Source organism: Phalacrocorax aristotelis, chromosome 8 (assembly GCF_949628215.1).
Source record: "Phalacrocorax aristotelis chromosome 8, bGulAri2.1, whole genome shotgun sequence".
Classification (NCBI taxonomy): Eukaryota; Metazoa; Chordata; class Aves; order Suliformes; family Phalacrocoracidae; genus Phalacrocorax; species Phalacrocorax aristotelis.
Window position 1 is genome coordinate 18500708 of NC_134283.1, and position 27213 is coordinate 18527920.

The window sequence follows — 27213 nt, forward strand, 5'->3', positions numbered from 1 at the left end:
CTGCAGGCATGGGAAGACCCCTCTGCCATCACCATCTTCCAGCACCAGCTCAGGCTTTCTGCCACCATCTGGTGCTCTCGCTGCTGGGTAAAAATGCATACTCATGTCCTGGAAAACATCTCAGGTTAGTCAAATCATCTTTTCTTGACATTTCTTTTTCCCCTGAAGCTTTCATTGTTGTTAGCTTTGAAATGTTAATAGTACAAAAGCAAACGGGCATGATCAATAAAACTTGTAGTAAAGTACTGATCTCTTAATTCACATATATCTGCTCTGGCACTGACCTCACCTTAAGCCTTATTTTTGGGAGTCTCCTCTGCGCACGCTAGCCTCTTGACAACAGGAGCTCGCACTCTGCCTTTCTCATGTGTTGCTATTTATCCTTTGAAAACTGAAATAACTTGATTCCCATCCAGCTATGGGGACAGCCTTTTAAGGGTTTTGACTCAAACAACAGTGATTCAAATCAAAAGTGGCCTTGGTTTGGGATGTATTTGAAGAAATTAATGTCATCGTTAGTACAGCCAAGTAGAAACACTCTGCACGGCTACCTTTAACAGAACTTTACGGTCTGTTGGTTTTATTTAAGGATCTTTTATGATAGCGCACCAGTGCTGGTTTTTTCTCCTGCGGCTCTCCACACCTTACGCAGTGCGTGTAACGCTCATGCCGCCGGTGCGCGCTGCCCGGGCCGCAGGGCGAGCGGCGGGCGGGGGCAGCGGCCGGGCCAAGGACAGGCGCTCCCCCACCCCTTACCGCCCTCCACCGGCTCCCGCCCCGCACCGGGCCGCCGCCCTTGACGTATGCGCGGTGACGACATCCTGGCGCACCCTGAGACCGGGGGCGGGGCCGCTGCCGCGGCGCGAGCCGGGAGAGGCAGGCTGTGGCGTCGCCGCGGGGGCGATGCGCCTGCGCGGGAGGGGGAGGGGGCGGAGGGGGCGTGGCCTTGTCCCGCTGCCCAATTAGGGGACGGGGGCGGGGCCCCGCGCCGGGGTGTTTGGATTCGAAGGCGCGTCCCGACCCCGAGGGGTGGCGGCGCAAGCGCACTGCGGGGCGGGGCGGCGCTGCCCCCTAGCGCCGGGGTGTGGGATGCCGGGCGAGGAGGGGGAGGACGCCGAGCCGGGGGCCGGGGGCGCCGCGCCCCCCGCGCCCCCCGCTCCCCTTGCCGCCCCCTCCCCGCCGGCCGAGGACGGAGACACGCGGCAGCGCTACGAGGAGCTTTGCAGCAGCCTCAACATGGACGAGCGAGCCCGTTCCGAGGCCTGGCTTAGCTACCAGAGCATGAAGCGCAACTACACCCTGGAGGTGAGGGGCGCGGGGCTGTGGGCCGCGCTGAGGCGGCGGGGGGCGGCCCCGGGAGGGCAGCGCGGCGGGAGGGAGGGAGTTAAGCGTGGGGGGGAGGGAAAGGGCCGGCCCGTTTCTCACACCGCCCGGCGCTCAGGCGCCGCCCGGCCCGCGGCTCGCAGCCGAGCCGGGGCACACTGCGGCCGCGGCCCTGCTCGCCAGCCCGCGGCGCGGAGCACCGCTGAGGGACATGCCCCGGCCCTCTCTCCCGGCAGGGGAACGGGGCTGCGGCGGGCCCGGTCCGCCCCGGCACAGGGAGGGCGGCGGCCCAGCGGTGCTCCCCGGCCCTGAAACGGGGAGAAACCGCGGTCCCGCGTCACAGCGGTGAAAGGGCGTTAAAAATAAAAAGGGTCGTATCGCGTTGGTCTTCCTGCTGCCAGCCGACAGGCGCGACGTCGCTGCCTCGGTGGACGCTCGTCAGGCGCCGTTCAGTTGGCCGCGCAAATGCTTTCAGCGCGATTATAATATATCGGGATTTGCGTGAACGTAGCGCAAAACTTCGTGGACGGTTGAAAGCGTGCGGGTTTTGTAACGTTCTTTAAAACGGTGACATGCGGTGACGCACCCGCTTTGTTTGGGAGATGCTTTTTACTGGGTGGCTTTTTAAAAATAAAGGTGGCGGCTGCGATAAGAAGCACGTCTGTCTAGAGTTGCTTGGGGCTCTTCGGGGCTTGCCTCTGCGCCGCCGGGCAGCGCTCGGTGCAGCCCGCGGAAGGCGGGCAGCGGCCCGCGGTGGGCCGTGCCGCCGGGCCGTGCGGCCCGCCGCAGGAAGGCAGCGCCCCGCCCTGGCGGCGCCTCTGTCCCGCACGCTGCTCACGACCATCGCAAACGGGCTCAGATGGTCGGGAAGGAAACCTGCCTTTCCCCGGACGGTGTGTGCTCATCCGGCCCCGGCATACCACGGAGCCCAAGAAATACACAGCGTCGAATCCAGCCTTCTGTGCCCCTTTCTTCACTCTTTTTTCCCATTAAAACTGTTTTGTTTCATACTCGAAGAGCGAGAATAAGATTTGAAAGGTTTTTGTTGGAAGTTTAGGAAATCAGACAGAAAATTAATTTCTGTGTTTAGGTACCAGATTGAGTAATTGTTGTGTTGCGTAATACAGAGGAAAATGGAAACTGTGTTTTTCTCTTCCTACTATCTTTCGGAGCAGGAGAAGGTTCTGATAACAAGGAACTGTAGCTCTTGTATTTTTGTTCTAACACCAAGGCAGTACAAAATGTTATTATAGGAGAAAAGTAACATGGAAAAATATATTGTTAAATTTTCGGTCAAATAGGAAATTTATAAAGATAACTAGTAATTATGTAATTTTAGTTTTGACAGTTCGATGTTAAGTATCTGTTTAACTTGTAGTTAGAAACACAAAGTAGCTCAACAGAACTCTGAAACAACGTTGTCGCTGGTTGAACTTCCCAACTTTAGGGGACAGTGCTCTCCTTTTCTTTGATGTTGGGTGCTTAGTTGAAAAGTATGCTTTTCTTTTCAGTGAAGTCTTTTAGATCCCTGATGTTTTAATTCACAGGGAAATGATCTGCATTGGCTGGCGTGTGCCTTGTATGTGGCTTGCAGAAAAGCAATTCCAACAGTGAGCAGAGGGACAGCTGAGGGAAATTATGTATCCTTAACCAGAATTTTGCGCTGTTCAGAACAAAGGTAACTTTTCTTTTTGCTACTTTTTAAACACTTAAAAAATCTCAGCTTGTGAAATTTAGAAATTGAGAAGAAAGGTTAAATGTCTTTCTTGTTTTCTGCTTTTAAAGATAGAATTTACATCACCAGATTCTGTGTGTTGTAGCTCATTGCCACAGAAGTAGGACAGTTCCCTGTGGTCATTGCTATGTTGCAAAAACACTGGTTTTTAAAATCAGGGATTGCCTTCCCTCTCTCAAAGAAACAAACCAGTCCCTGAAGAATAGTTTGTTTTTGAAGAGTGTGAAAAGTGTGAATTTTCACATGAGAAACCATTTTTAACTGGCTGTGAAAATATTCACAATTTATCATCTTTTTTGTAAAAAGACTTCACTTTTTACATGTTCTTGCTTTATGAAACTAGTGATGTCAGAATCTGATAAACAAATTTGTATCAAATGCTTATGTCCATAAAGTAATGAAGAAAAACTTCCTGCAAACAATTGACTTTATTACCAATCTGATTCCTTTGTAACAACTTAGTAGTTTGGCAAAAAAAAAAAAAATACAAAAACGTTCTTATGCACTTTTTCTCCCCATCTCCTTTACTGCTGGAGCATTGCTATTGGTTTAAACAATACAAAAGTGTTCCTTTAAAAACTCTTCCACCCCTCCCCCCAAATCAGAAATTTAGGAAATTTAATGTGGGTAAACAGCTTCTGTGTTCTGGGCTGTCAAAGACAAATAATATTGAAAAAGTAGGTGTAGATAAAACAGTGAAAAATAAATTAAAACCAAATTTATGAAGTGAGATTTACTGAAACGTAGGGCTTGTTTCAAACTTTGTAGAGTCTGCTTAGCACAGTAGAACTCAGAGTTTGTTTTATTTTTTTAATAAATTATTCAGAAAAACAGGGAAAATCTGATTTTAGAGTAATCTGACTTGGAGCTGATTATGTTTTTGTGAGGAAATCCAAGAACTGTGAATATTTAGTTAAGGTGGACACAACTGAGGATATAAAAATATTTTACAAGCTGTCTGAGCTCCTCCTTGTTTACGGATAAAGGACTGGCTCTGAGTACATTGTCATGTTTGCAATACTGCCATTTTATCAGTAGTTTGGGAAATAGAAATTGCACTTTTGTTGTAAATAAATACAATGTATAGGATATTTCGGGGTGGGGGGATGATGGGGGGGACGATGACACACACACCAACACACTCCCCCCACCCACTCAGATCTAACCAGTTTGGTATTTTCAGCTTGATAGAGTTTTTTAACAAGATGAAAAAATGGGAAGACATGGCAAATCTACCCTCCCAATTCAGAGAACGAACTGAGAGACTGGAGAGAAACTTTACAGTTTCTGCAGTAATTTTTAAGAAGTATGAGCCCATTTTTCAGGACATTTTCAGATATCCTCAAGAAGATCAACCTCGTCAACAAAGAGGAAGAAAACAGAGGTACGTTTCTGTTACTTCCAGACTGACTTTAGAGCATTACTATCACAAAAATATAATGAATCTGCTGAGTTGTTTTAGTTGCGTTTTTGACTGTGTTGTCATAGTAGTTTTTTATAATATCAGTGTTGGTCTGTCTGTCCTTGCTCACAGTAATTTTTGAATCTTTTTTCAGTTTGTCAGACCTGACAGGGTACAGGAAATCCCAGAGCTGTTAAGTTTCTATGATTTGGGGGCAGGGGAAAGGGGAGTGATTAAAATCAGCCTGTAGACAAGAGGAATATTAGTATTTCTAAGATGGGAGAGGCTGGAACATTTGATCAGTATAGCCTCAACAGCTCATAGAACAACTCACCCTGTTTCACTCCCTAGTAATTCCCATAGTTTTCTTCATAGACGCATTTCTTCTGAATATTTTACTTTAGAGTAGAAGCTTTATTTCTTTGTTACTGTTTATATTAGGAGTGCTGTGAAAATTATGTGCTGGCTGCCTTCTCTGTTTATTCTGATCTCAACAAGATTTTGTCTGTTTGTGCCAGCACTTCAAATGGCTTGTGATTTCTCATGGTAGTTAGCAGAGATTGATTTATTCTCATTCGTTATTTCTTTCATCTTCACTACTGTGAAGAGCCATTGTTTAGTTGCTTTTGTGGCTTGTTTGGGTTTTTAAAAATTATTTTATTTTACTTTTTCTAATATTTATGGGCTATTTCTTACTTGGTTTTTTTTACTGCCTCGCCCCCAGCCCTTGATGTTCTTGTGTCCATAACTTAGTGACATTTGTAACCAGATATATTTGAATCTATAATAAAGGACAGGTTTGTGCCTAAATTATTTTGTTGGAGAATGCAAAAGGTGAGTAAATGGGAACTGGACTGTAGATGGAATAGAATTATGTATTGATATGAATATTTGAATAAAATGTTGGAATTAAAATAAATTGCATGTATAATTCTATGATTAGAAGAGTAAACCCTGCTACTTGGTTAGCTTGGATGGCTAGGTGTGACGTAATTTTAGTTGGGAGATGATACGTTTCACACAAAAATTAGTTAAGTATGTTAATTTTGACATTTAAAACCATTCTTCACATAACCTGATGGAGGATGAGCTGCGATATATGACATAGCACTTCCAGTGATATGTTATATGGAAACAAGGAATGATGTTGTGGAGTTATAAAAACTGGTGCTAGGGGAGGTTTTTAGGTTTTGGGTTTTTTTGTTTGGTTAGTTTTTGTTTTTGGTTTTTTAAATGCATGCAGTAAATAATTGAGCATCATGTCTGCTTGGTTTTGTGTGTTGGTTTTGGGATGGGTTTTTTGGGTGGGTTTTGGGTTTTTGTTTTCAGCTTTGGTTTGTTGGTTGGTTGGGGTTTGGAGTTGGTTTTCTTGAAAAGAAAATCTGGATGAGTTGATTACTCTGACAATATTTTTCTATTACCAAGAACACAAACTGAGCTTAACTAGCCAGAAGCGTGAAAGTAGGAAGCAGATTCAGGAAAACTGTCAAGTATGGTGTGTGTGACAGTATTAAGAAATAACAAATCCTTAATAGCTGCAAAACTTTCGATTTGAAAAGTGGCCTCATGAATGAGTTGTATATTATTTGAAAGCATTTTAAACAAGGACCAGCAGAGGAACTTGGTTCTAATGAACATTTAATATCTTTCAAAATTCTGTATGCTATATAAAATCCTATACAGAATGCTTTACATTAGTACATAGGTGAGACTCTTGAACACACAGTTCTGAAAATCTTGCCTGTACTGAGTACATTAGTATCAGCATGCTGTGTAATGCATTCCTTCAAGAACATGTATAAATGCTTTTGTTACGCAGAGTGCTTTTGAAGAAGGCATTTCAGCTCTAGCTCTCAAACTATTTTGATTGACTATATGCACCATTTGTTGTATGAAGAAGCAGAAATAACATTTTCTGTAGATTTTAAATTCAGATATTTACCTGTTCTTTGGAACTAAGATCACAGTTTTTCCTTAAAAGAAAACATTTAGGCCAGCCATGTTTAACATTACATTTACAGTAACTTTCTGCTCAAGTCTTGGCTTATTGCTCATGGAATCTGCAGCATTGGACTACCGTAGTGACATTTGAATCATCACACGCAGACTGAGACTGGGGTTGCACTTGTGTCTGCACTAACCCGGTGTGTGACTTGCTTTATTATCTTCAGTCAGGTTTTTGTGGGAAGGATTTAAGATTTTGGCCACACTGTAGTAAAGCTTCATTTTCTTTTAGAATGATTGAATGTTGTATGATGTTCTATCATTCTTAATTCATTGAGCTTATTGGGTATCTTCTTGCTGTATTTTGCCCCGAAAGACGACAGCCGTGCACTGTGACTGAAGTTTTCCAGTTTTGTTGGGTGCTGTTTGTTCATGCAAAAGGTAAGAGATTTGAAAGGGATTAAATACTGAAAAACTGTTTTTGTTAGTCATTGTGTTATATCAATCTTTAAATGCTGAATAGGCGAAGGCATTTCTGAATTCAGAAATGCCTTTGGAGAAGGGGCCTTCTCAGAACAGCCTGAAAGAATGTATTCTGTCTTAATTTCCCCAGGTCTGTTTTACCACACTTCTAAGGTAAGCTATATATCCAAATAGTTTGGTAGCTTTTACATGGAATATTTTTACAAAGTGTTATGGAGATCTATGCTGTAATTCCAAGGGACAAAGTAGCTTAGGTTTTTAGTGAATTCATATTTAGATGATGTTATAATTAACAAAAAGTGTATATGTATGTTTACTAGGAACAAAGAATATTTAAAATCTTCCTAAGTTTCCAGGAACATGGAAAATATTTAATTATGTTTTTCCTACAACCTATTAAAAATTTATCATCAATCTCTAGGTATGAATATTTCCACACTAGTATCACAGACAGCATTCCAATTCTTTTCATAGCCTTCCTGCTCCCCCACCTTTTTAAAAAATGAGCACACAGCAACTGTATCAAATAACCATATGCATTACAAAATAGGTCTGCATATGCCTGTCTTGCAAGGGTGATTTTTCTCTTGGGTTTTGGACATAGCAGTACATGCATAAACAGTTCACTGTCTTGAAGACTCAGATTCCTTTGGAACACATAAGGGGATCCTCTGTTAATATGCTTCTGTTGAAATAATGCAATGAACAGACAATGTATTGCAATATATATATAACCTTTATCATAAGTGCAGTTTTAAATCTAATAAGAATAGTAGAGGATTTCAGCAGTTTTTCTTGATAATGACTGATGGGAGAAAAAAACACAGGAGGGAACAGGATTAAATCCTTATTTTAGGCTTAAGTTGTTCAGTCATATCACATACAGTCTAAAGGCTTTCCTCATCAAACCTGTTTCTTAAAGAGTTTCTGCATACCTGGGCTTTATTCAAGTACTGCTTGGATGTGTGTTCACTGGGAATTTTGTGTAAGTAAGATAGAGTTATATTCTTCACCGAGAGAACATCTTTGTAGATACAGGTGCATTGATAATTTCCAGGGACTTTTTATATTTTTTCATAAGATAACTTCTAATGTAAGAAAACTAATAGTTTAACTTCTACAAGGAAAGGAATAAAAGGAATTTTGTTTTGATTTTGGGGGGGTGGGGTTCTTCCAATTTAAAAGTGAATCAGTGTTAAGACCCCTGCAGTGTGCTGTGATTTTCTTAATTGGCTGCTTTTGAGGATAGGATAGAGTAGGTTGTCACAATATTGAACTATCTGGCACTAATTTTGTTCAATACAGATTAGCCTTTCTTTCTACACTGTACCACATTGCAGACGGTTGCCAGGAGCTCCCTTTTGGAAAAGTTTCTGGCAATCTTACTGGACCCTCACCATCACACCTTTGTACAAGGACCAAGAAGGGACTGGTATTGCATGAGTGCTGTGCTGAACACTATATCTTATGTAGAAGATGCCTTTTTCTAGTAGGCTGCAAAATCCACTTTGCTGGGGAAGAAGAATCTTCCCTAAACAAGTATGTTGCTTGCAACCCTGAAACACAGTATGATTTTCATCTTGGTTTCTTTCCTAGTCCAGAATAGCGCTCTCAGGTAGTATGAAATACCTGTTCATATTCCACTGAGTCCAGAGGAGAGTTGGTACTGTACTTTATTTCCAGTCAGTCAGGACTTTTCTTCTTTAGCACACTTAAGCAGCTGAGAGAGCAAGTAGGTTAGTCTGAAAAATCAGAGATTTTTCTTTTCCCCACTTCTATGGGTAGATCAGACAGTTTACAAGGTGCAAAGGGATTTTATGAGTCTTCCTATTGCTAAATTGTTGGTTAATACGTTTTAGTAACTACAACATCAATTTACTACATGTTAATTAGCAAGCAGTTTCAGACATGGAAAGTAACTTTGTAGAGAATACCATGTTGACAGCATAGCCAATTAAAATTTACAAGGAAAAGGAAAGTTTACAGTAATTGAAAACTGTAAAATTAGTGAGCAACTAGTGGTAAATTTATTGAGGTGTGGCAGCAAAAAAATGGAAACTAAATGTTGACTATTTAAGGCATTAAATATTCATGTTAAGTTTTGTTCACTGTGTTTTGAGGGTTGGCAGTAATCCTTATCATGGCAACCGCACATCAGTAGCAAGTTCAGGCTTGTCTCTGTGATATTTCTGCAAGCCTGAAGATTGTTGTGTTCAGTTTCACAAATACAGAAAGTACAGGTCTTGTTCGTACCTTTGGTATACACTGCAAAGTAAGATAGCAGCTTTGTTTAGCAATACTGCAATTCCTGCACAGTATTTGTAAGAATTTATCTTTAAACTATCTTGGCTTTTTTTCTTTCTTTAAAATGGAAATGAAAAATATATGTCTGCTGCACTAAGATAACTTATTTTTTGGTACTAGGTCATGAAAGTGAGTAGTAAGCTATTGTTTGAAATGTCATTGGCAAATCATTTGTATGAAACTACTGATACTGTAAAGTTAGGTTTATTTTTGACTGTGCTGACAGTGACAGTTGCCATCCTAGAATTCATGGTTATGAAAGCGAACCTATGTCATGGTAGTTACTTCTGTAAGATTTTAATTAACATTTTGCTGTTGCAATGACAGTCCTAAATACTTTGCTGTGAACCTTTAATGATTTGGAAATAACTGATAAATGTGTACACTTACTTCAAATTTCATGTAGGCTTCATTATTTTAAATAGTTCCAATTATCTGCATTGGAATTATTTTTCTTTTAACAAACATGGAATCAGAAAATTGAATATAAATTTGAACAAACTGGTACATTACTGGTAGAAAAGTAACAGCATAATTTAGAGAAATTCTTTAATCATATATACATTTTGATGTGCTCTGAGTGAGTTTATAATTATATGATAGATTTCTTCAAGGATTTAAACCTGTTCTTCATAGTGGGCTTAGCTGAGTAGTTTGGAGCTTACCTAAAAAAAAAAAAAACACCAAACCAAAAAAAGGGTAAAAGACTCATTAGTATTGAGAGAGTGATAGAAAATCATGCTGTGCATAGAAATTAATGGAATTGTGATCTCTAGTATTAATTAATGGTATAGTTTACTTTACAGTATTGTTTTTAGCTATGGGCATTCCTCTAAAGGAATATCATAAACCTGAATGAGTTCATTAAAGAGTAATGAATCTGCATATAATCTTTGTGAAAGGTGATAAAAGAGTGAAGAGGTTACAAGGATTCATTTCTACAGGAAGATGTACTTTAGGGGTATATGAAATAAAGCTACATTGTAAACCAGATCAGATACACATATTTTAACTCTTTTGTAAAGCACAAGGGAAATAAAGTTACATTTATTACAGTTTATAATGTGCATGGACCCAACAGAATTTTGGTAAAGAAAAATAATCTGACTTTGAGTTGAATATAGATTCATTCTGGAGAATGAGGGGAATTGAAGGAGGGGCCGGTGCTTGCTTTTTCTAGGACATCTGAACGCTTGGGTCTAGCCTAGCAAAAGTTAAAATTCTCTGCAACGCTTTACAGCAATGCAAAATTGGGGAAAAGGAAAGTCTCAGTCCAAACACATTCTTCCCCCTTACATGCCTTTTGAACAAGATTCTGCTTCGGGCAGGTGGAGTAAGAATCTGTGGAAGGACATAACACTGCCAGATAGCAGGGCTTTGTGTTGCCAGCATTATGGTAACAAATTTTCCTCTGAGGCAGTTTGCATTATATAGTCCCTGGTGCTTCAAGTTATTTATGCACTGAGTAATCAGATTACTGTGAATGAGGGAGTCTGCAGTATCACGTTTATCGACATTTTGGTATGGTTTGTTTTCAAAACAGCACAATATATTTTAGTTTCTATGCAATTGCCACTGGTCCTGAAAACATATTTTACTCTCATATTTGCTGTATTTTTTTAAGTGTGTGTCTGTTTTACTACCTGTGTTTCTATCCAGATATTTATAGTCACCAAAGTCTGTGTTTCCAACACTCCATTATTGATTGTAATAAAAATATCAACAGTTTCTTGGTTAAAAGAATTTAAAATCTATGCTAATTTTAATTAATGTCTTGTGTCTTTCTAATATCGAAGGTAATTTTCCTATGATCAGTGATGACTTGGTCAATTCCTACCATCTCTTGTTATGTGCTTTGGATCTAGTGTATGGAAATGCTCTCCAGTGTCCTAACCGTAAAGAACTTCTGAATCCTAATTTTAAAGGTATGTTGAAAAAAAACCTATCTATCTTTATCCAAAGTCCACGAGAACTTCTAAGACTACTGAAATTAGTATGAATCTCCATGACAGAGAATAAGTTGAATAATACTGATTTGAAATATGTGGGAATTAATATAGTCTGTATTTGGCTATGCAGTTAGATTTCTATTAATGTACTATGTACTAACAGACTACTCAATTTTGTCATTAATTGAAGGAAGTTCCAAAGTAAAAATTCAAGTTAATGACATTTTAATGCCAGTGAAAGAGTGAGTAATGATGCAGGCTTTATTGGACACAGTCGGTCTGGAGAGTTCCCATGAGGCAGTGGTTTGGAAAGATCCAGTGCTCAGGGATGAGAGTAGCAGCTTGGTTGTTTCTCTTATTTCTGGATTGCTGCGGTTCTCTTTCTGAAGAGAACAGAAAGGTAGGCATTTGATAACAACAAATGCAAACGAATGGTGGAAAGTTTCCGTTGAATTTCTGATGTAATTCTTTCCAGACTTATACTTAATTTCTAGTGCTGTGCAGTGTTCACATTCACTTTGTAGTGGTTTGGATGTGAACTGGGACCGTTATCTCAAATTAATTTGAATAAGTATTACAGTTACCATTTTAATCTCACACTACCTAGACTACACAGCATAGAATTTAAGGTTGATAAGAAAACCGGGTATGGATTTGCAAAATTAAATAATATGGTATTCTTAATTGTAGGTCTACCTGAAGACTTTCATAGTAAGGATTATAAAGTATCATCTGATCCTCCCTGCGTCATTGAAAAACTGTGTTCATTACATTACGGACTAGTTTTAGAAGCAAAAGGCATAAAGGAACATTTTTGGAAGCCATATATTCGGAAACTTTTTGATAAAAAGGTTGGTCAATAAATATGTAATGTAGAAAACTTTCTCCTTACTCATTATCCTCAAGACCCTTTTAAGAACTGAAATGTCCATCCTGTGTTTTTAACTGTCTTACAGCTTTTAAAAGGAAAAGATGAGAATCTGACTGGATTTCTAGACCCTGGGAACTTTGGAGATAGCTTGTGAGTCACTGTATTTGTGGTTTGGTTTGCATTAGTAGCCCTCTGTAATACAATTTCACTTGCCGTTATTATCTGTATCTTAACAGTAACACTGGCCAGTTGACTTGTCTATTTATTAACGTTCGTACATTACATTGCATTTCAGTTCCTTTTATTCTTATGTTTGTGTTTCCTCAATTTTTTTTAAATATAACTCAAAGCGGTAGTAGCAAAAAGATGTGGAAGCACATGGAATGAGTGGGAAGTGGGAGGGTAAAATTGGGTTTGGTGGTATTTTTTTTTTATAAACCTGGAGATGCTTATGCGTAGAACTTATTTTCTTTTAAATGTATTAAAATGGTAAGCGTAGTTTATGATGATACGATGCCGCACAAGTTTTGAAGAGTTTCCAGCCAAATACAAGTTGTCGGTATGTTATTATGTTCCTCCTGCAGCTATACTAAATGGCAAGCCATGAGATATAATGGAAAAATAATGTCCTTGACACTGCCACGTTCAAGATCTTGTCAATTTTAAAGGAGCTCCAATTCTTAAGTCAGGGTTAAAAGAAGTTTGGAAGTAAACTTCCAACAGGCCAGAACAGTGTTCTTTCAGTAAGCAGGTGAATAAAGTGGGGTTTGTATCTGTTTCTTCCTTTCTGCTATAGCAAAGCCATTAACAAGGCCTACGAGGAGTATGTTTTGTCAGTAGGAAATCTCGATGAGCGAATATTTCTTGGGGAGGATGCAGATGAAGAAATTGGAACTCTCACAAGGTGCTTAAATACAACTTCAGGAATGGAAACAGCTGAAAGAGTACAAGTGAAGCATAATTTGCAGCAGCACTTTGACAGGGTGAGTACGACACGGTCTGTGTTGTTTTTATATGGAAAACAAGTTGAGTTAGTCTATGTCTGGTGAAGAGAAACAGCTACTAAAAAAATACCATCTTTATTGTTTAAGGTGATCTGGGGGTGTACACAGCATAACTGAGTTAGATTTTATAATTGATTAGATATATTGTTTGCTTGTGGGGTTTTTGGACAGAATTTGTCTATGCATTTGGGTTTTCTTTGATTAAATCCAGTATAGAGAATATTTCAGTCATTACCTAAAGAGGTATCTTCAGGTAAATCTGTAGGTGAAGATTTTCAAGCACAACAGAACAGGCAGTTCTCCATGGTTGGTTGGCAGGTGTTGAATTGTCCTGCACCTGTCAGGGCCCTCTGAACTTGTCTGTCCAACTTCCCCTTCCCTCACATCTCTGTCCCGTATGCAAAGTTTTTTGTTTAACATAGGCAAAGCGGCTCAGCGTTTACAGGTCTCTGTTTACAAGTTTAGTTAAATCACTGGGGAATGGTTTTCACCTTGCTTGCCTAACAGCACGATACATAGATATGTCTTTATATATGACTAACAAAATAACATAGAATATGTTCTTTGAGAGGATAAAGAACACTCCATGTTGCAGAACAATGAAATGAAGACGTATAAAATTATCAGAGCCTTCGTGTGACTAGAGTAGCTTTAGAAAAATAGGCACTGGCTTTGGATGCAGACATACACACATGTGATTACAGAACATCAAAATATTCCTGAAGATGGAGAAGATACCTTAAAGGAGGAAGGATACAAAACAGGCAAATGAAGGAGGATCTAATCTGTATTAGCACAACTATATTAAAGAGCAAAAGGGTACAACAGTCTAGATCACCAAAATAGTTATCTGATCTTTTCCTAGAGGGATTAATGGCTTTCAACGTTCTTGAGAGAAAAGATGAAACACCTTTATCTGCAAAAGCAGTGCAAGCAGTTAATTCTTCACTTCTGATCTATTTAATGAAATAATCAACCACTGTTTTGCTGGCCTAGTTCTGGATGCATGACTCCTGTAGGTTTCTGTAGTAATGAACCAGTGTAGCCTGTAACACAGCAGCTTGCAGCTGCAATGCTTGTGCTGTTGTGTGCTCTGGGGAGTCCAGGGCAGGGCTGGGGCAACCATCTTTCCTGGCAGGGTATGGAAACAGAAGTAAAACACCCTTGGGAGTGTGGGAGGAAAGTAGGAGTAGTACTGGGAGCTGGACTTAATGGTGAGAAGACTGCAAAATGTAATGTATTCATTAAAATAAGGAAAACACTGCTTGGTTAAGTAATTGTGTGCTTAGATATTTAGGAGAGGCATCATTTTTGCTGTACATTAATTGAAGGAACAACCTTCAGGTTGAATTATTTTAATATGATGGATTTATCTGATGCAAATGAATTAAAATGCTAATTGTTACATTCAGGAGGACTTTTCGTGTCAGAGTTAAACTTGCTGAAAGGAAACCCTGGCTCAGTTCACTTTTCCTATGAGCTACAGCTACCTTTGGTACTCAGGGGATAAGAGGGGGCTGCTGCAGTTTGTTTGGGTTCTGGTGTTATTCTTTTTTAGATTGGCCTGGTTGTTTCACACTTCACTCCCAGTATCTGCATTTTCGTGTGAGGTCACTTCCTCTGTGCCTGTACAGCACTAGTTGAGACAAACATCCAAGTGACACAGATAAATCTGTCACTGCTGACTATTATCTGAGGCAGGAACTAGTTTGGCCTTTTTGATTCCTGGTCTTTTTTTCCAAGCATACACCATAGCACAGTATAAGAAAGCATTCTACAGCCACTACGAGGTTATGACGTGTATCTAAGTTTTACAGTAATGTACAGTTATGCTTATTTTTTGTCCTTTTAGTCCAAATCGCTTAGGATTACAACCCCACTTACTGGCCGCAAGTATATTAAAGAGAGCAACCCGTATGTAACGCCGGTTTCCATAGCAACATACAGTTTGAGCCGCCTTCATACGATGCTGGCGGGACTGAAAAATGCCCCCAGTGAAAATCTGGAGCAAATACTCAGGTAAGTTTGATGTTTAGTTAACCAAATAATTCTATTTTTTAAATAGTTTTAATAACAAATGTTAATGCTAAACAGCATGACTTAAAATGTTAGTCAGTCTTTAAAGGTTCTGAAGTAAAACAGGACCCAGAGAGACACTCACATTTCAAAAGGCTTTGTTCTCTTTATTTAGACACCTTTCTCCTTAAGAGATTGATGGCTGTAAGAACGTACAAGTTTTTAAACCCAACAGTTCTGACAGCAAACTGCTAAAACAAAACTTTCAAGACTTTCCTTCTTGCTACGTAGCAAACCTCACTACCTAGCAAATCACCCCATACTGTAGAAGACTCAAAATAAAATTTATTCTCCATGTAGATGGACTGTTGCCTCAGGTACAATGTATTTTTAAAACAATTTTTGTATCACATGGAAAATGCTGTTTATCCCTGCTCATGAAAACATGTGCGTATGTACTATACTCTACAATAATATGCTGTGGACATTCTACAGTACCCGTACAGTTAGGCACATATGGGTGTGTTTATATTGCTGTCCAAGACATTTTGAGTTTCATGCCCGAATCATATGAGAAAAATAGTTGTAGGTTGTGTTTGCGTGTTTTTGTTTTTTTTTTTTTTTTTTTGTCTTAGCAGGAATAGCATGTTGAAAATCTTTAGTCTTTATTTTCAGGGCATGTTCCAGAGATCCTTCTCAATCTATTGCAAACAGAGTAAAAGAAATGTATGAAGTATACTGCCAGAGCATGCAGTCTGAAGGGGAATTCAGTAATTTCTCCAAAGGTGGGAAGCATTTTACTTATACAGTTAAGAATTAAAAAGCCTGTAAACACATTTATCTCTTGTAATTAACTTACAGTTCTACTTACAAGTTATTACTATTACTTTTGTCTTCTCCTGGTAGTCTTAAGGCATGGCAAACTTCAACCCTGTATACCATTTTATAATCAGCCTTAGCTTAAATCACTGAAATTTGATGATACTTTCGATTCTACAAAAGTGAAATGAAAAGTGGTCTTAAGGGTACCACTTTTCTCCCAATTACAAAAATAACGATGACATGGATTTTTGTGACAGTAATGAAAAAATCTGCCTAATTGTACTCTTTAAAAAAGTCCTTCAGCAATTTTGGCTTACGTACATGGATGGGTTAGCGCAGATATTATTAAAATCCTGCCAGTATAAACATGAAATAAAATTTGGAAAGTTGTCAAGATTTGTGAAGCAAGTCAAGACGGATTAAAATTAGGACGATGCTCTTGACCTTCTTGTCTCTTAATAGGGTCTTTCTTACTTTGTATTTGTCTTGTCAACATAGTTGCCTCGGTGTTTTCTGCTGCACAGTGCCAGCTGGGTCCATATAGGTATACTTTTCAAACAATATATTTTCTAACTTGAAATATGTGTATTATATGATAGCAATTTAAAGATTGTTCTTCTGTTTGGTGTTTCCATCAAAATCTGGGTTCACTAATCAGTTATTCTGATCTGCATTCACAAGTCAGTGCTGCATAGGAGAGGGATTCCTAAGTTAGCTTTAAATTAACTGATTTAGTCCTGAAAGTATTGTAGCCACAGCAACACAGCAATCCACACAAGCAAAATTGTTGTATCTCTATTGCTTAAGATGACGAATATAATTCTTTTATTGCAGTTCACAATATTGTTTCTATTTAAAACTCCTGCAGATGTAGCTAGTAAGCATTTTCGTCGTGCTGAGGTGCTATACTACAAGGTCCTGGAGTCAGTCATTGAGCAAGAGAGGAGGAGGCTGGGAGACACTGACTTATCTGTAAGGAAAACTAATCAAATTATACCTCATTTTTAAAGTTGGATCTACAGAAAAGGAAAACCATTGTAGAGCAGAACAGACAGTTAATTAAAATGAGGGTAAATCACTGAAAAGTAGCCTGTAAGTACACCTGAATGGAAGAAGTGTACAAGTCATTTGTGCTTGCAAACACAAGGGTATATGAAATTTGTAATGAGTAAAGATGGCTCATTTTAACATCTCTCCCTTACAAAATAAGATCTCTCTTTATAAGCTCGATAACCTTGCTGTTGAGGTAGAATAGAAAGCATTTTACTGTTCTACAGTTACACTGTAAATTAAGTATTGAAGTTTGCAACCCTCTTGCAGGCAATACTGGAGCAAGATGTGTTTCATAGATCTCTGCTGGCATGTTGCCTTGAAATAATTACATTTACGTACAAGCCACCTGGAAACTTCCCATTCATCACTGAAATATTTGACATTCCAGTTTATCATTTTTATAAGGTAAAGTGTTTGATAGCTAGAAATGCTTATTAAGTCATGAGTGAGTGCTGTATTGATGGATATTAAGTAATCTCCTTACCTAGATGTTAACTTAAGACATAAAGCTTTGCCCCTTTTTGTATTGAAAAACATTACCCAAGTGTCTGTCATTTTGGGGTGTGTCTTGGGCATTTAAAAATCGCCATGCTGTGGGATACTGCTCAGTGTTAAACTGCTCAGTATCCACACAGTAACTAACTGATTTTCTTTTTATCATGAGCTAATGTGGCAGCTATTCTGTAACAGTGCTTGACATGGTCATTTGTTTAGAAAGATACAAATGCCTGTCTGCTGGTAAAACCGCAAGAGAGCATATGATTGAGTCATAGTACTGCAGCCTTAGTATTTCTAATAGTCTCTTCTTCCTTGAAAATCAGGAATTAGAATTCAATCTCTCTGTAAGAAGAAATATATGAAACAAGTACATTATGTTGATCATGATTATTCACCTTACAGGTAATTGAGGTTTTCATTAGAGCAGAGGATGGCCTTTGTCGGGAAGTAGTGAAACACCTTAATCATATTGAAGAACAGATCTTGGAAAGTATGGCATGGAAACAGGAATCCATACTGTGGGACAGAATCAGAGATAATGAAAACAAAGTTCCCATGTGCGAAGAGGTGAGCACTTCTTTATATGTTTTACATCATTTTTCCTAATAAGACAGGATGGTAGAGACTGGATGTTACACCCTGAAGGAGAGGTTTTACATGTCCACGTTTCAGTTTTACCCTACGAGGTAGTCAGTGCAGAGAAAATAGTACATATAGCGTGCTCTGGGCTGTTCACGGACATTCCTAGAGGGACATCCAAAATGGAGACAGGCAGCTGAGATGACTCTCACCCCTATTTGCATCATGTAGCAGAACAATGAACAAAGTGGACAAGTAGGGAGGGTTTGGACCAGCCACTTATACTTGAAAAGATCACTAGACAAGAGGAAACATGTTGAGAAGTACAGACTTTTAATTTTAGTCACAGAAAGATTACAATGATGGCAGTTTTAGTTAGGCTTATGGCAAACTTTTCAGGCTTCTTTTTATTTTTTCCATAGTTTTGCTGTTCAAAATTTGCAGTGCAGGAGCCTTTAAAAATTTGTTAGGTAGTCAGTCTGTGCTTCAGCCACTCTAATAAAAGTATAAATACTTTAGGTAATGCCACCGCAGTACTTTGAGAGATCCACTGGGAACAGTGTTGTAGGTTCACCGTTGACCCCAAGACGAATTAACGAGGTTCGTGCTGAAACTGGAGGACTAGGAAAAGGTGAGACTTCTAAAGCTATGGTCTAAGAAGCGCAAGTATGTTATGCTTATTTTTAAATCTAAAGGAGCCTCCTTGCTGTACACCGCTTAACATCAACGTACAGTTAATTGCACACACACCTGTAAATGGTGCTTCTATTGCAACTTGCATGGTTAAGTCCGAGGTCTAAGACCAATGCATTCATTATTTCAACATGAAAAAATACTCTGGGTTTTTGCAGGAGGTTAAGTATACCAACAGGGTATATGTATGTATATGTTAAATAATATATTTACACACACACACACCATGTATGTTGTAATCAGTAGCACTTGAACAGTTTGCTTTATCATTATACCAGAATAGAAACTCCACTATGTATTGAGTTATGTACTTCCCCTGGAAAAATAAAACCTAATACATTACCTTAAGAGATTATTAAACACAGCATTATCTGAGATTGCTTTTAGAGATGGCTTAATCTGTGAGCCACAAATGTAGACATAAGGAATTTTAAGAAATGTTTCCTGAAGAGCGTTGCATGACTCATTTTGGTTCTCACTAGATTTCTGTCACATATTTGTATACTAAGGGATTACACAACAAGAGTTATGTGCATATGTGTTTTTTTAATCCACAGGCCTTTCGTCCTCTCCAACCACCCTGTATGACAGATACAGTTCTCCTACAGCCAATCCTACAAGACGACGACTGTTTGTTGATAATGATAATACCTCTGACACTGGAACTCCAGTAAGAGTTTCACAACAGCCTGTGGTAAATACAGTGCCTGTGCAGAACATGAACCCTGAAGCCATGTCGGTAACTCCAGTGCCCGGCCAGACGCTGGTTACAGTGGCAACTGCCACCGTAACAGCCAATAATGGGCAAACTGTTACCATACCAGTACAAGGTGAGAGAAAAGCTACTGTAGAATTATTCAGGATTGTTCCCATCAGAGTACTGGGACACAGTAAGGGGCAGAGTGGGGGGAAAGAGCATGCCAGTTGAGAGAAAGGGTATGTTTAAGGATTCATTATTGGGAGGAACTGTATGAATAGACAAGCAGAATGTAGAGACAGAACATGTACAGCACAAGGATCTTCTGACTGCCAACACTGATTTTATAGAGCTAGCTGTTTCAGTAAGCTTTCCTTCCTAACTAGCACAGGATGAAGGATGCATTAGTACTAAAAATTCAGTTCAATTGTATCCAATGTATTTTGATGAAACAATTACATATATATTAAATATACAGTTATAAGCAAAGATGAGATTTACTGAATTCTTACAAAAAATAAACAAAACAAAAAAATCTAAAACCACATGTCCCCCACCACCACTGCAACTTGCTCTTATTTCAGACTCTCTCCTTAAATTACAGGTATTGCCAATGAAAACGGAGGAATAACTTTCTTCCCAGTCCAAGTAAATGTAGGTGCCCAGCCTCACACGGTCGCTGGTCCCATTCAGCCTCTCAGTGCCCAGACTCTTGCTGGTACCCTGAACACACAGATGACTGGGGCAACCCTGCAGTTACCAGGCCAGCTCACGGTTCAGCAGATCTCTCCTGGAGAGCAAAGGCAAACCCAGCAATTTAGCACAGCCATCAGGCCTCGGAAGATGGGCTCGCTTTCACTCTTCTTTAGAAAGGTACTTTTCACTCTAATTTGTGCTTTACTGAGTTTGTATTTTGGCAAGTCTTCAGTGATTTTTAAAATGTGTACTTATTTCTACTAATAAGAGAGTAACTTTGAAACTTAATAATCTATAGCCTTTGTGTATTCATGGACATATGTGAAGCACAGCTTTCTCATGCAAGCAACTTCTCACTAGCTGAGGAATAGTCTATCACCACAGCCACCAGGAGCTCTAAAGTAAATTATGTGCTTGGCCAGCAGGTACTTGAAAATGTCCATTTTCTTTTAAAGAGCTTTAAAGAAAGAAATTCACCTTTGAGACATTGTGGTTTACTCAGTACAGTGGTTTCCGTAGGTCAGGCCCTGCCCTTCCCGCACTCAGGGTAATTTGTGTTTTCTTGGCATCAGTACCAGTACCAGGAATGTCTTTTTGCTTACAAGAGAGAAATTATATTTAGTTATTCTTCTATTAGCTTGTCACTTGCACAAGTTCTGCAGGGTGTGCAAGTCTGAACTACCCTGTATCTGGGTAGGAGAAGCAGCATTGCTGTGGCCCTAAGCAGTCTCCATTTCAACAGGTGTATCATTTAGCCAGTGTTCGTCTGCGAGATCTCTGCGTCAAACTTGATATAGCTGATGAGCTGCGGAAAAAAATCTGGACGTGTTTTGAGTATTCCTTGGTGCACTGCCCTGAAATCATGATGGATAGGCATTTGGATCAGCTGCTGATGTGTGCCACTTATGTAATGGCTAAGGTGAGGTGAAAAGGAAAACACAAACAACTTTAAGACTTAATATTACAAAGATTATGACTCCTCAAAAAAAAAACCAACCCCAAAGCCAACCAAACACAAACAAAAAACCCCACAGAAAAACTACTAACCTTTTCTGTTTGTCTACTCTTAGGTTACTAAGGAAGATAGATCATTTCAGAACATTATGCGCTGCTATCGGACACAACCACAAGCCAAGAGTCATGTAAGTACAGTCAGTATGAAATGCTGTCGTATCTAGTTCATTAAATGTCTTAGTTCTATTTTAGTATTAAATGACTGCAGTCTGATCCATTCTCCTCAAAAGACACCAAGTCGTATCCAAAATGCTGCACTACTGGAAGGTTCTTATGCTAAACCATACCTAAAATAGAAAATACCTTCACTTAAAACTTAGGGAGGCAGTGCCTTTGGATAACACTCCTCTTAAGCTGTATTTTACCCCTGCAAGAAGCACTTCAATACCCCAGTGAAGCCTCTACAAAGCAGATATAATCACAGGGACTACTGTTGCCTGACCAGTAACTGCACATCTGGTCATCCCATCCTTTGTTATGTTCCTCCTTTTCTCTGCAGGTATATCGGTGCGTCCTGATAAAAGGTCGGAGACGACGACGATGCTCCGGCAGCAGTGACAGCAGTAGCCAGCAGGACTCACCTACAGACAGAAATAAAGAGAGGAACAAAGAAAGAAGTGAGTCATTCCAAATTCCAGATGTTTGGTTTTCATTCCATTTCCAAAACAGCATGCATAAAGTAAGAGTTAGATTTTGGGCCCCACCCCAAACAGTTCCTTCTTTGGCAAACCTGGACACAATTAAGAACACATTGGTAACATTTAAGAGCTGCTATAACTCAAGCTTAATATTACACCCACTTTGGCAGTTTTGAATCTATCACTACATGAGCTTACCTTATGAGTTTACCATGACGGCTGGCCTGAACCCTCTGAGCTCAGTTTTTACATCAAAGAACACATCTTTGTAGAATGACAGGAAATCAGTGCTAGCCCATGTTCACAGTCACCTTTTTACTTACAACAGTCACGGAGCTGCAGCAGCCTCTTTGGCAGTAGCTGGCTGTCTTCAGAGGCAGGAACGAGCCACCCACCCACAGCACCTATTTCAGCATATCTGACATCTCTGAAGATTCTTTCCTTGATATTTGAACTGTCACATTTTCCTTGAATTAACTTTTGTAAAGGAAAGCAACTAAGTGATACTGCACATTCCTACCACCAGTTTTCAAGATATTTAATGGTATAAACTCTAGGTATTAATGTTTTCTGTCACAGAGAGGTGCCAGAGAAGGGGGAGTGGGAAGTTTTCTATATTTTGCAACTTTCCACGTTAAACCAGCAGGAAATAATACCAAGCCAAATATTTCTACTACTAGCTGAAAAAGACTGCGGTTCCTTATTCCAAATTGTGCCAGCTGGCAACAAGAAAGAGCTACTGTAAAAGTATAGCACAAATGCCTGAAAATTTGCATTATACGCTTATATTGTGATGAAATTCAGCTTATACAGAAAAACCACCTGCAATTTATCCACTAGGAAGTTAGAGATTGAACGTGTTTCTGTACACATACCTGGCAGCGTGTTGGTCTTTAACAACATATGGCTTTTTTTGTAAGGAAAGGTGCTGAGGGAACAAAATGAGCACTGCTGATATTGACACCAGATTCATGGTCACTGTACTGCTCTGTAAATACTGGGAAGGCAGCTTTTATACACAGCTGCATGTCTGAGATTAGAGTGGTCAAAGTGCATTAAACAACCACCTGAGGCTGAATAAAGCAGATTGCTCTCACATCTGCAGGCAGCAGGGACTCCAGCCCAGTGATGCGATCCAGCAGCACCCTGCCTGTACCGCACCCCAACAGCGCTCCCCCTACGCCAACCCGGCTGACAGGTGCCAACAGTGACACAGAGGAGGAAGAGCGAGGGGACCTTATACAATTCTATAACAACATCTACATCGAGCAGATTAAAGACTTTGCCCTAAAGTATACTTCAAATGCAGTAAGTTAAATCCTATGCTTTTCATTAGTCACTAGATCTTTTTTTACTGTACGTGCAGTAAAGTACTCTTAGCTAGCCTCACTATAAGCAAATTCAAGGGACTGTGTCTTTTTAGGGCAATAATTTCACCTCAAGGACATACTCCACTGCTGAAATATTAAGTACTTTCAATGCCCATTTGCTGTTTCCTCCTGTAGGAAACACACAGCACTGAGCAAAGTAATCTGCAAGCCTCAGATAAGGTTAGAAAAGTAAATTAAAAAAATTCATCTGGCCTAATATAACAAAACTTTCTAAATATGTAGGGTATGACATTAGTGGAAAAAAACTAAACTGCCTTTAAGATGACAAACTTAGAAAAGCCTTACTGTAGTAACACCTGAGATAAGATACCAGCCATTGAGTGATTTTTATTTTCTCTTGAGCAGACCGACTCTCCTCCACTCTCGCCCTACCCATTTGTGAGGATTGGCTCCCCTCGCAGGATACAGCTGTCCCAGAATCACCCTGTTTACATCTCGCCACACAAAAACGAGTTTACACTCTCTCCTCGAGAAAAAATATTCTATTATTTCAGCAGCAGCCCGTCTAAGGTGAGACTAAAGGGTTCTAATTTGCTTTTATAAATCCTTACTTCTACCTTTTATTTTTGGTAGTGAAATTAGAGAAGATTGTGTAACACACCTTTCCATTCACGTTGTTTAACGCAAACTTTCTCACCTAATGCTCTTCAGACTGTCAGTTCAGGTATCTAAAATTCTAAAGCAATTTGGCATCCAAGCTACTTGTGTACTTTAAAAAGTCACTCTTTGTACTGGTACACGAAAGGCTGGGGAGGCACAGCAGCGGTACCCTTTGCTTTCAGGTAACAGCTGGGTCGTGTGGGATGGAGGCTGTCCAAAGAACAGAATATTAAGTACAGTCACATTCTCTTATCTACCTCGTGGGTAAAAAACCCAAATGGCTCTTAATATGAAAAGACTTACCTGTGAGTGTGTAATAGGCTGAATCCTGTGGTCACTGAGAATAAAGTCGATATCTGTCCTGAGAAGCATCTTCGTTCTAGATAGGAAATGTTTCACCCAGGGTGCAAGGCAGCAGTCTTCACCATGGACGGAAGGCCTTTCAGTGCTACATGGGCTGAAACAACCTCACTTGAGACCGAGTAAGACTCTAGCAGATAGTAATGGAAACACCAGTACAGTGACTAAACAGGTTAGTCTATTGCAGGAAGCACTTTGTACAGCACAGATCTCCAGAAATAAAGTATACGTCATCCCACTGTAATGCAGTTAATAAAAGTGCACTTTGTATTTTGGTAGTCACAACAATGAGAGATAATTCGATTTTTTTCCCCCTTCCTCTCTCCAGAGACTAAAGGAAATTAACAGCATGGTTAGAACTGGAGAAACTCCAACAAAGAAGAGAGGCATTCTTTTAGAAGATGGTACTGAAGCACCAGCTAAGCGAATCTGTCAGGAGAATCACACTGCTCTGCTAAGACGACTACAAGATGTAGCAAACGACCGAGGGTCTCACTGAGTCAGTCCACTGTTCCAGCACAGGTATTCCCTCTCCGCCACTCATAGGGCCAGGCTGCTGAGTGCAGCATGTGGGTTCACTGGGCCTTTGCCAGTGTCTTCAGCCAGGCTGTCCCCTCTTCCCACCTTGCTGCCCCAGGCTGCGCCAAGCCTTGTGCTCCTCCAAAGGGGCAGGAGAAAGGGCTTCCCCTGCCCCTGGGGCAGCAAGGATCCACTTCAATCCTGCATCCCCACCTCACCCTGTGGTTACGCTCCTCCTAAGGCAAGCCATCCACCTCCAGCCTCGGGCTTCAGAAAGCAACTGAAGAGCTTTTTGGTGCTTGGAGAATGCATCCCCAGTACAGCTTTCTACACTTTCTACCTTGCAACAGGTATTCAAATCCATTTCCTCTAACCATTTTTATCAGTGCTTTGCCCTTACCATCTTTGGACTAGCAAGTGATACATGCTGCAGACACAGGAGCATGGCACCAAGATACCCATATTCGTCGGTCTCCTGGTTGTTACAGTAACGAGCTCCACAGAAATGATGATTTACAAGTAATGTTCTAGCAACATCCAGCTCTGCTTGGAAAGGGAAGATGGGAATCATCTTTTTAAGCCCTGAAGGAAGCTGGCTGAATGGATCTTTTCCACATTTAGGATGTTTCATGTGCCCCTGAAAACCATCACATCATTTTGCTTTACTGTATGGGCACCTTGTTGTATAAAGGTAGATCATTTTGTTTATGCATTGTTTCTAGCCGTGCAATGTTCTAAAGCGAACTCTCGTTCATAAGGTGGCACTTTTGATAGGGCTGTGAAGCATCATTTTTAAAGGCAGATTAGTTTTGCTGTATATTTGCAATGGCACTTTCTAAATGTGAATTTTTTTTCAAAGGCTGACTTCAGCCGTCTTTCTGTATGGAAGCGATTTGACTTTTGTATTTATTTTTAAATTGACATCCCACAGCTCCCCTCTTCAGCAAATGGCATTAAGAATTCATTTAAACTTGATGTATATGCAGTAACGAACGCAGGCAGCTCAGGATGTTTGCTTGTTTCGAGGAATTTTATATGCTTGTAATGTTTCTTCAGCTTGCTTTTCCTGAGCATCAGGAAATGGTCACCTTGCTTACTCAGTAGAGAGAGGGTGGTGCCCATGTCCTAACACATAGACTTAGCTGCTTCGTTTGTTTTTACAGGAAAGGGTTTGTGGGGTTTTGGTTGGGGTTTGGTTTTTTTTAAGTGTACTAAATCAGGCTGCCTGAGAGAAATCTCTCCCTGCTAATAGGATAAGGAAGCAGTGCATATATTAGACTTACTAGATGTTTTCATTTAAAATAGTTCCAAAATACCAGACTTCTTAGGAAAGTGCGAAACACACTAACCACCAGTACAGGATGCCAATTTACTCTTTTTTGGTGACATGACTGGGACAGTAGTGTTGTTAATGGAAAATGTAGCACACTCAGATTCCAGAAGTTTTTATAAGTAAGCAGAAGTTAAAAGCTGTTTTCAGTCATTCCTGGTCCTCTGAATAACAGTGGAATTAAGTCCTAAATCTTCCCGTAAGTTCAATTAAAAGTAAGATAAAAGCATCTTTCATTCTTACCTGCATAACAAGAAGACTGAAGTCGAGAAATTGTGTAGATGTTTCTGTAAAAATATTTATGAAATTGTCAGACAATTCTTGTTACTTTGCACCATTTACATTACTTTGTATGGAAATATTACAAGTGTATTTTTCAATAAAGAATTTATAAGCTCATAATTTTATGTTCTTGTATAAAAAAAAAAGCACTGTATGTGCAAAGCTAAAAACAGGCTGTAGCTCAAACAGTAGGTCTGACCCATTAGTGCAAAAAGAAAATATCAAAACGATCACACAGCTGGGCTCTGCAACAAGTGTGGGATACCAGAGATTACAAGAGCTTCAGCCAAACTTTACAAGTAATGGTTTCAATTAAAAAGACAAGAATCACACTTATTCGTCACAAAAAGAGGAAGAAGATTCACTTTTGCCCCAACTCAGTCACCATGTCTGCTCTCTCTATGTTTCCTCCTGTTGCTCTGCCAGAGCTCAGCCAAGGGAGCTGGCAGTGGGACCGGGCCCAGCACTGCCTTTGCTGGGGAGACCCTCCGAGCACAGCCTGGGGCTCCCACTGTTCCTTCTCCACACAGAGAAGGAAGGTGGTGGCTGTCTGCTGCCTAGCCCAGAAGATGACCCTAGAACAAAAGCAAGCAGGTATGTCTGTCTTGCAGGAGCTTTTAGTACAAGGTCTCACATTTTAATCCAATGAAATGAGAATTATTCTCATACATACCAACCTCTGGACTCATGTTTGTACTAAGAATTAAGAGCTGTTATTCTGGCCACTGGCAGCCAGGTGCTGTATTTTTACAGCTAAGTACGTACTGTTTTCCCCTGCATTTTTACCCCATGGCCCCGGTACTAAGTTTCATCAGCCTCTCTTGTTTCTAGTCCTTTCTGAAGCCAAGTTGTGCTATAACCCTCAGTTGTAAATAATCAGAGCCACAATTTGTAGTTACACTTTACAACAAATGCTAAAACAAGCTACTTCACCAGAGGGCTTCCAAAGGGGGGAAAAAAATCTAGTATGTAAACATGATTTTAAAAATAAGATCTCAAATAGTTTCAGA

The 27213-nt window shown here is 40.0% G+C and overlaps 1 protein-coding gene and 1 long non-coding RNA gene across 3 annotated transcripts; one reads left to right on the plus strand and one right to left on the minus strand.

Annotated features, from left to right (window-relative positions):
* The first annotated feature begins 995 nt into the window (after window positions 1-995).
* On the plus strand, window positions 996-26323 carry RBL2 (RB transcriptional corepressor like 2). Of its 2 annotated transcripts, none has more exons than XM_075101605.1 (22): window positions 996-1305; window positions 2871-3001; window positions 4242-4442; window positions 6781-6845; window positions 10988-11116; window positions 11831-11991; window positions 12097-12161; window positions 12808-12994; window positions 14868-15034; window positions 15707-15816; window positions 16722-16825; window positions 17174-17311; window positions 17807-17971; window positions 18503-18614; window positions 19234-19506; window positions 19978-20246; window positions 20812-20988; window positions 21140-21211; window positions 21583-21700; window positions 22827-23029; window positions 23455-23622; window positions 24401-26323. In XM_075101605.1, exons 1-22 carry the CDS (start codon window positions 1090-1092, stop codon window positions 24569-24571), a joined length of 3402 nt encoding a protein of 1133 aa, XP_074957706.1. In that variant the 5' UTR covers window positions 996-1089; the 3' UTR covers window positions 24572-26323. The 2 variants fall into 2 exon arrangements, with proteins under 2 accessions (XP_074957706.1, XP_074957708.1); XM_075101607.1 differs by having other exon boundaries at window positions 997-1305; window positions 23458-23622.
* LOC142061073 (uncharacterized) lies at window positions 21527-26209 on the minus strand. Its single transcript, XR_012662050.1, has 3 exons — window positions 26165-26209; window positions 24016-24202; window positions 21527-21664 (listed from the first exon to the last, which is right to left on the minus strand). It is a non-coding gene; the product is annotated as an uncharacterized LOC142061073 (long non-coding RNA).
* Window positions 26324-27213: the final 890 nt, after the last annotated feature.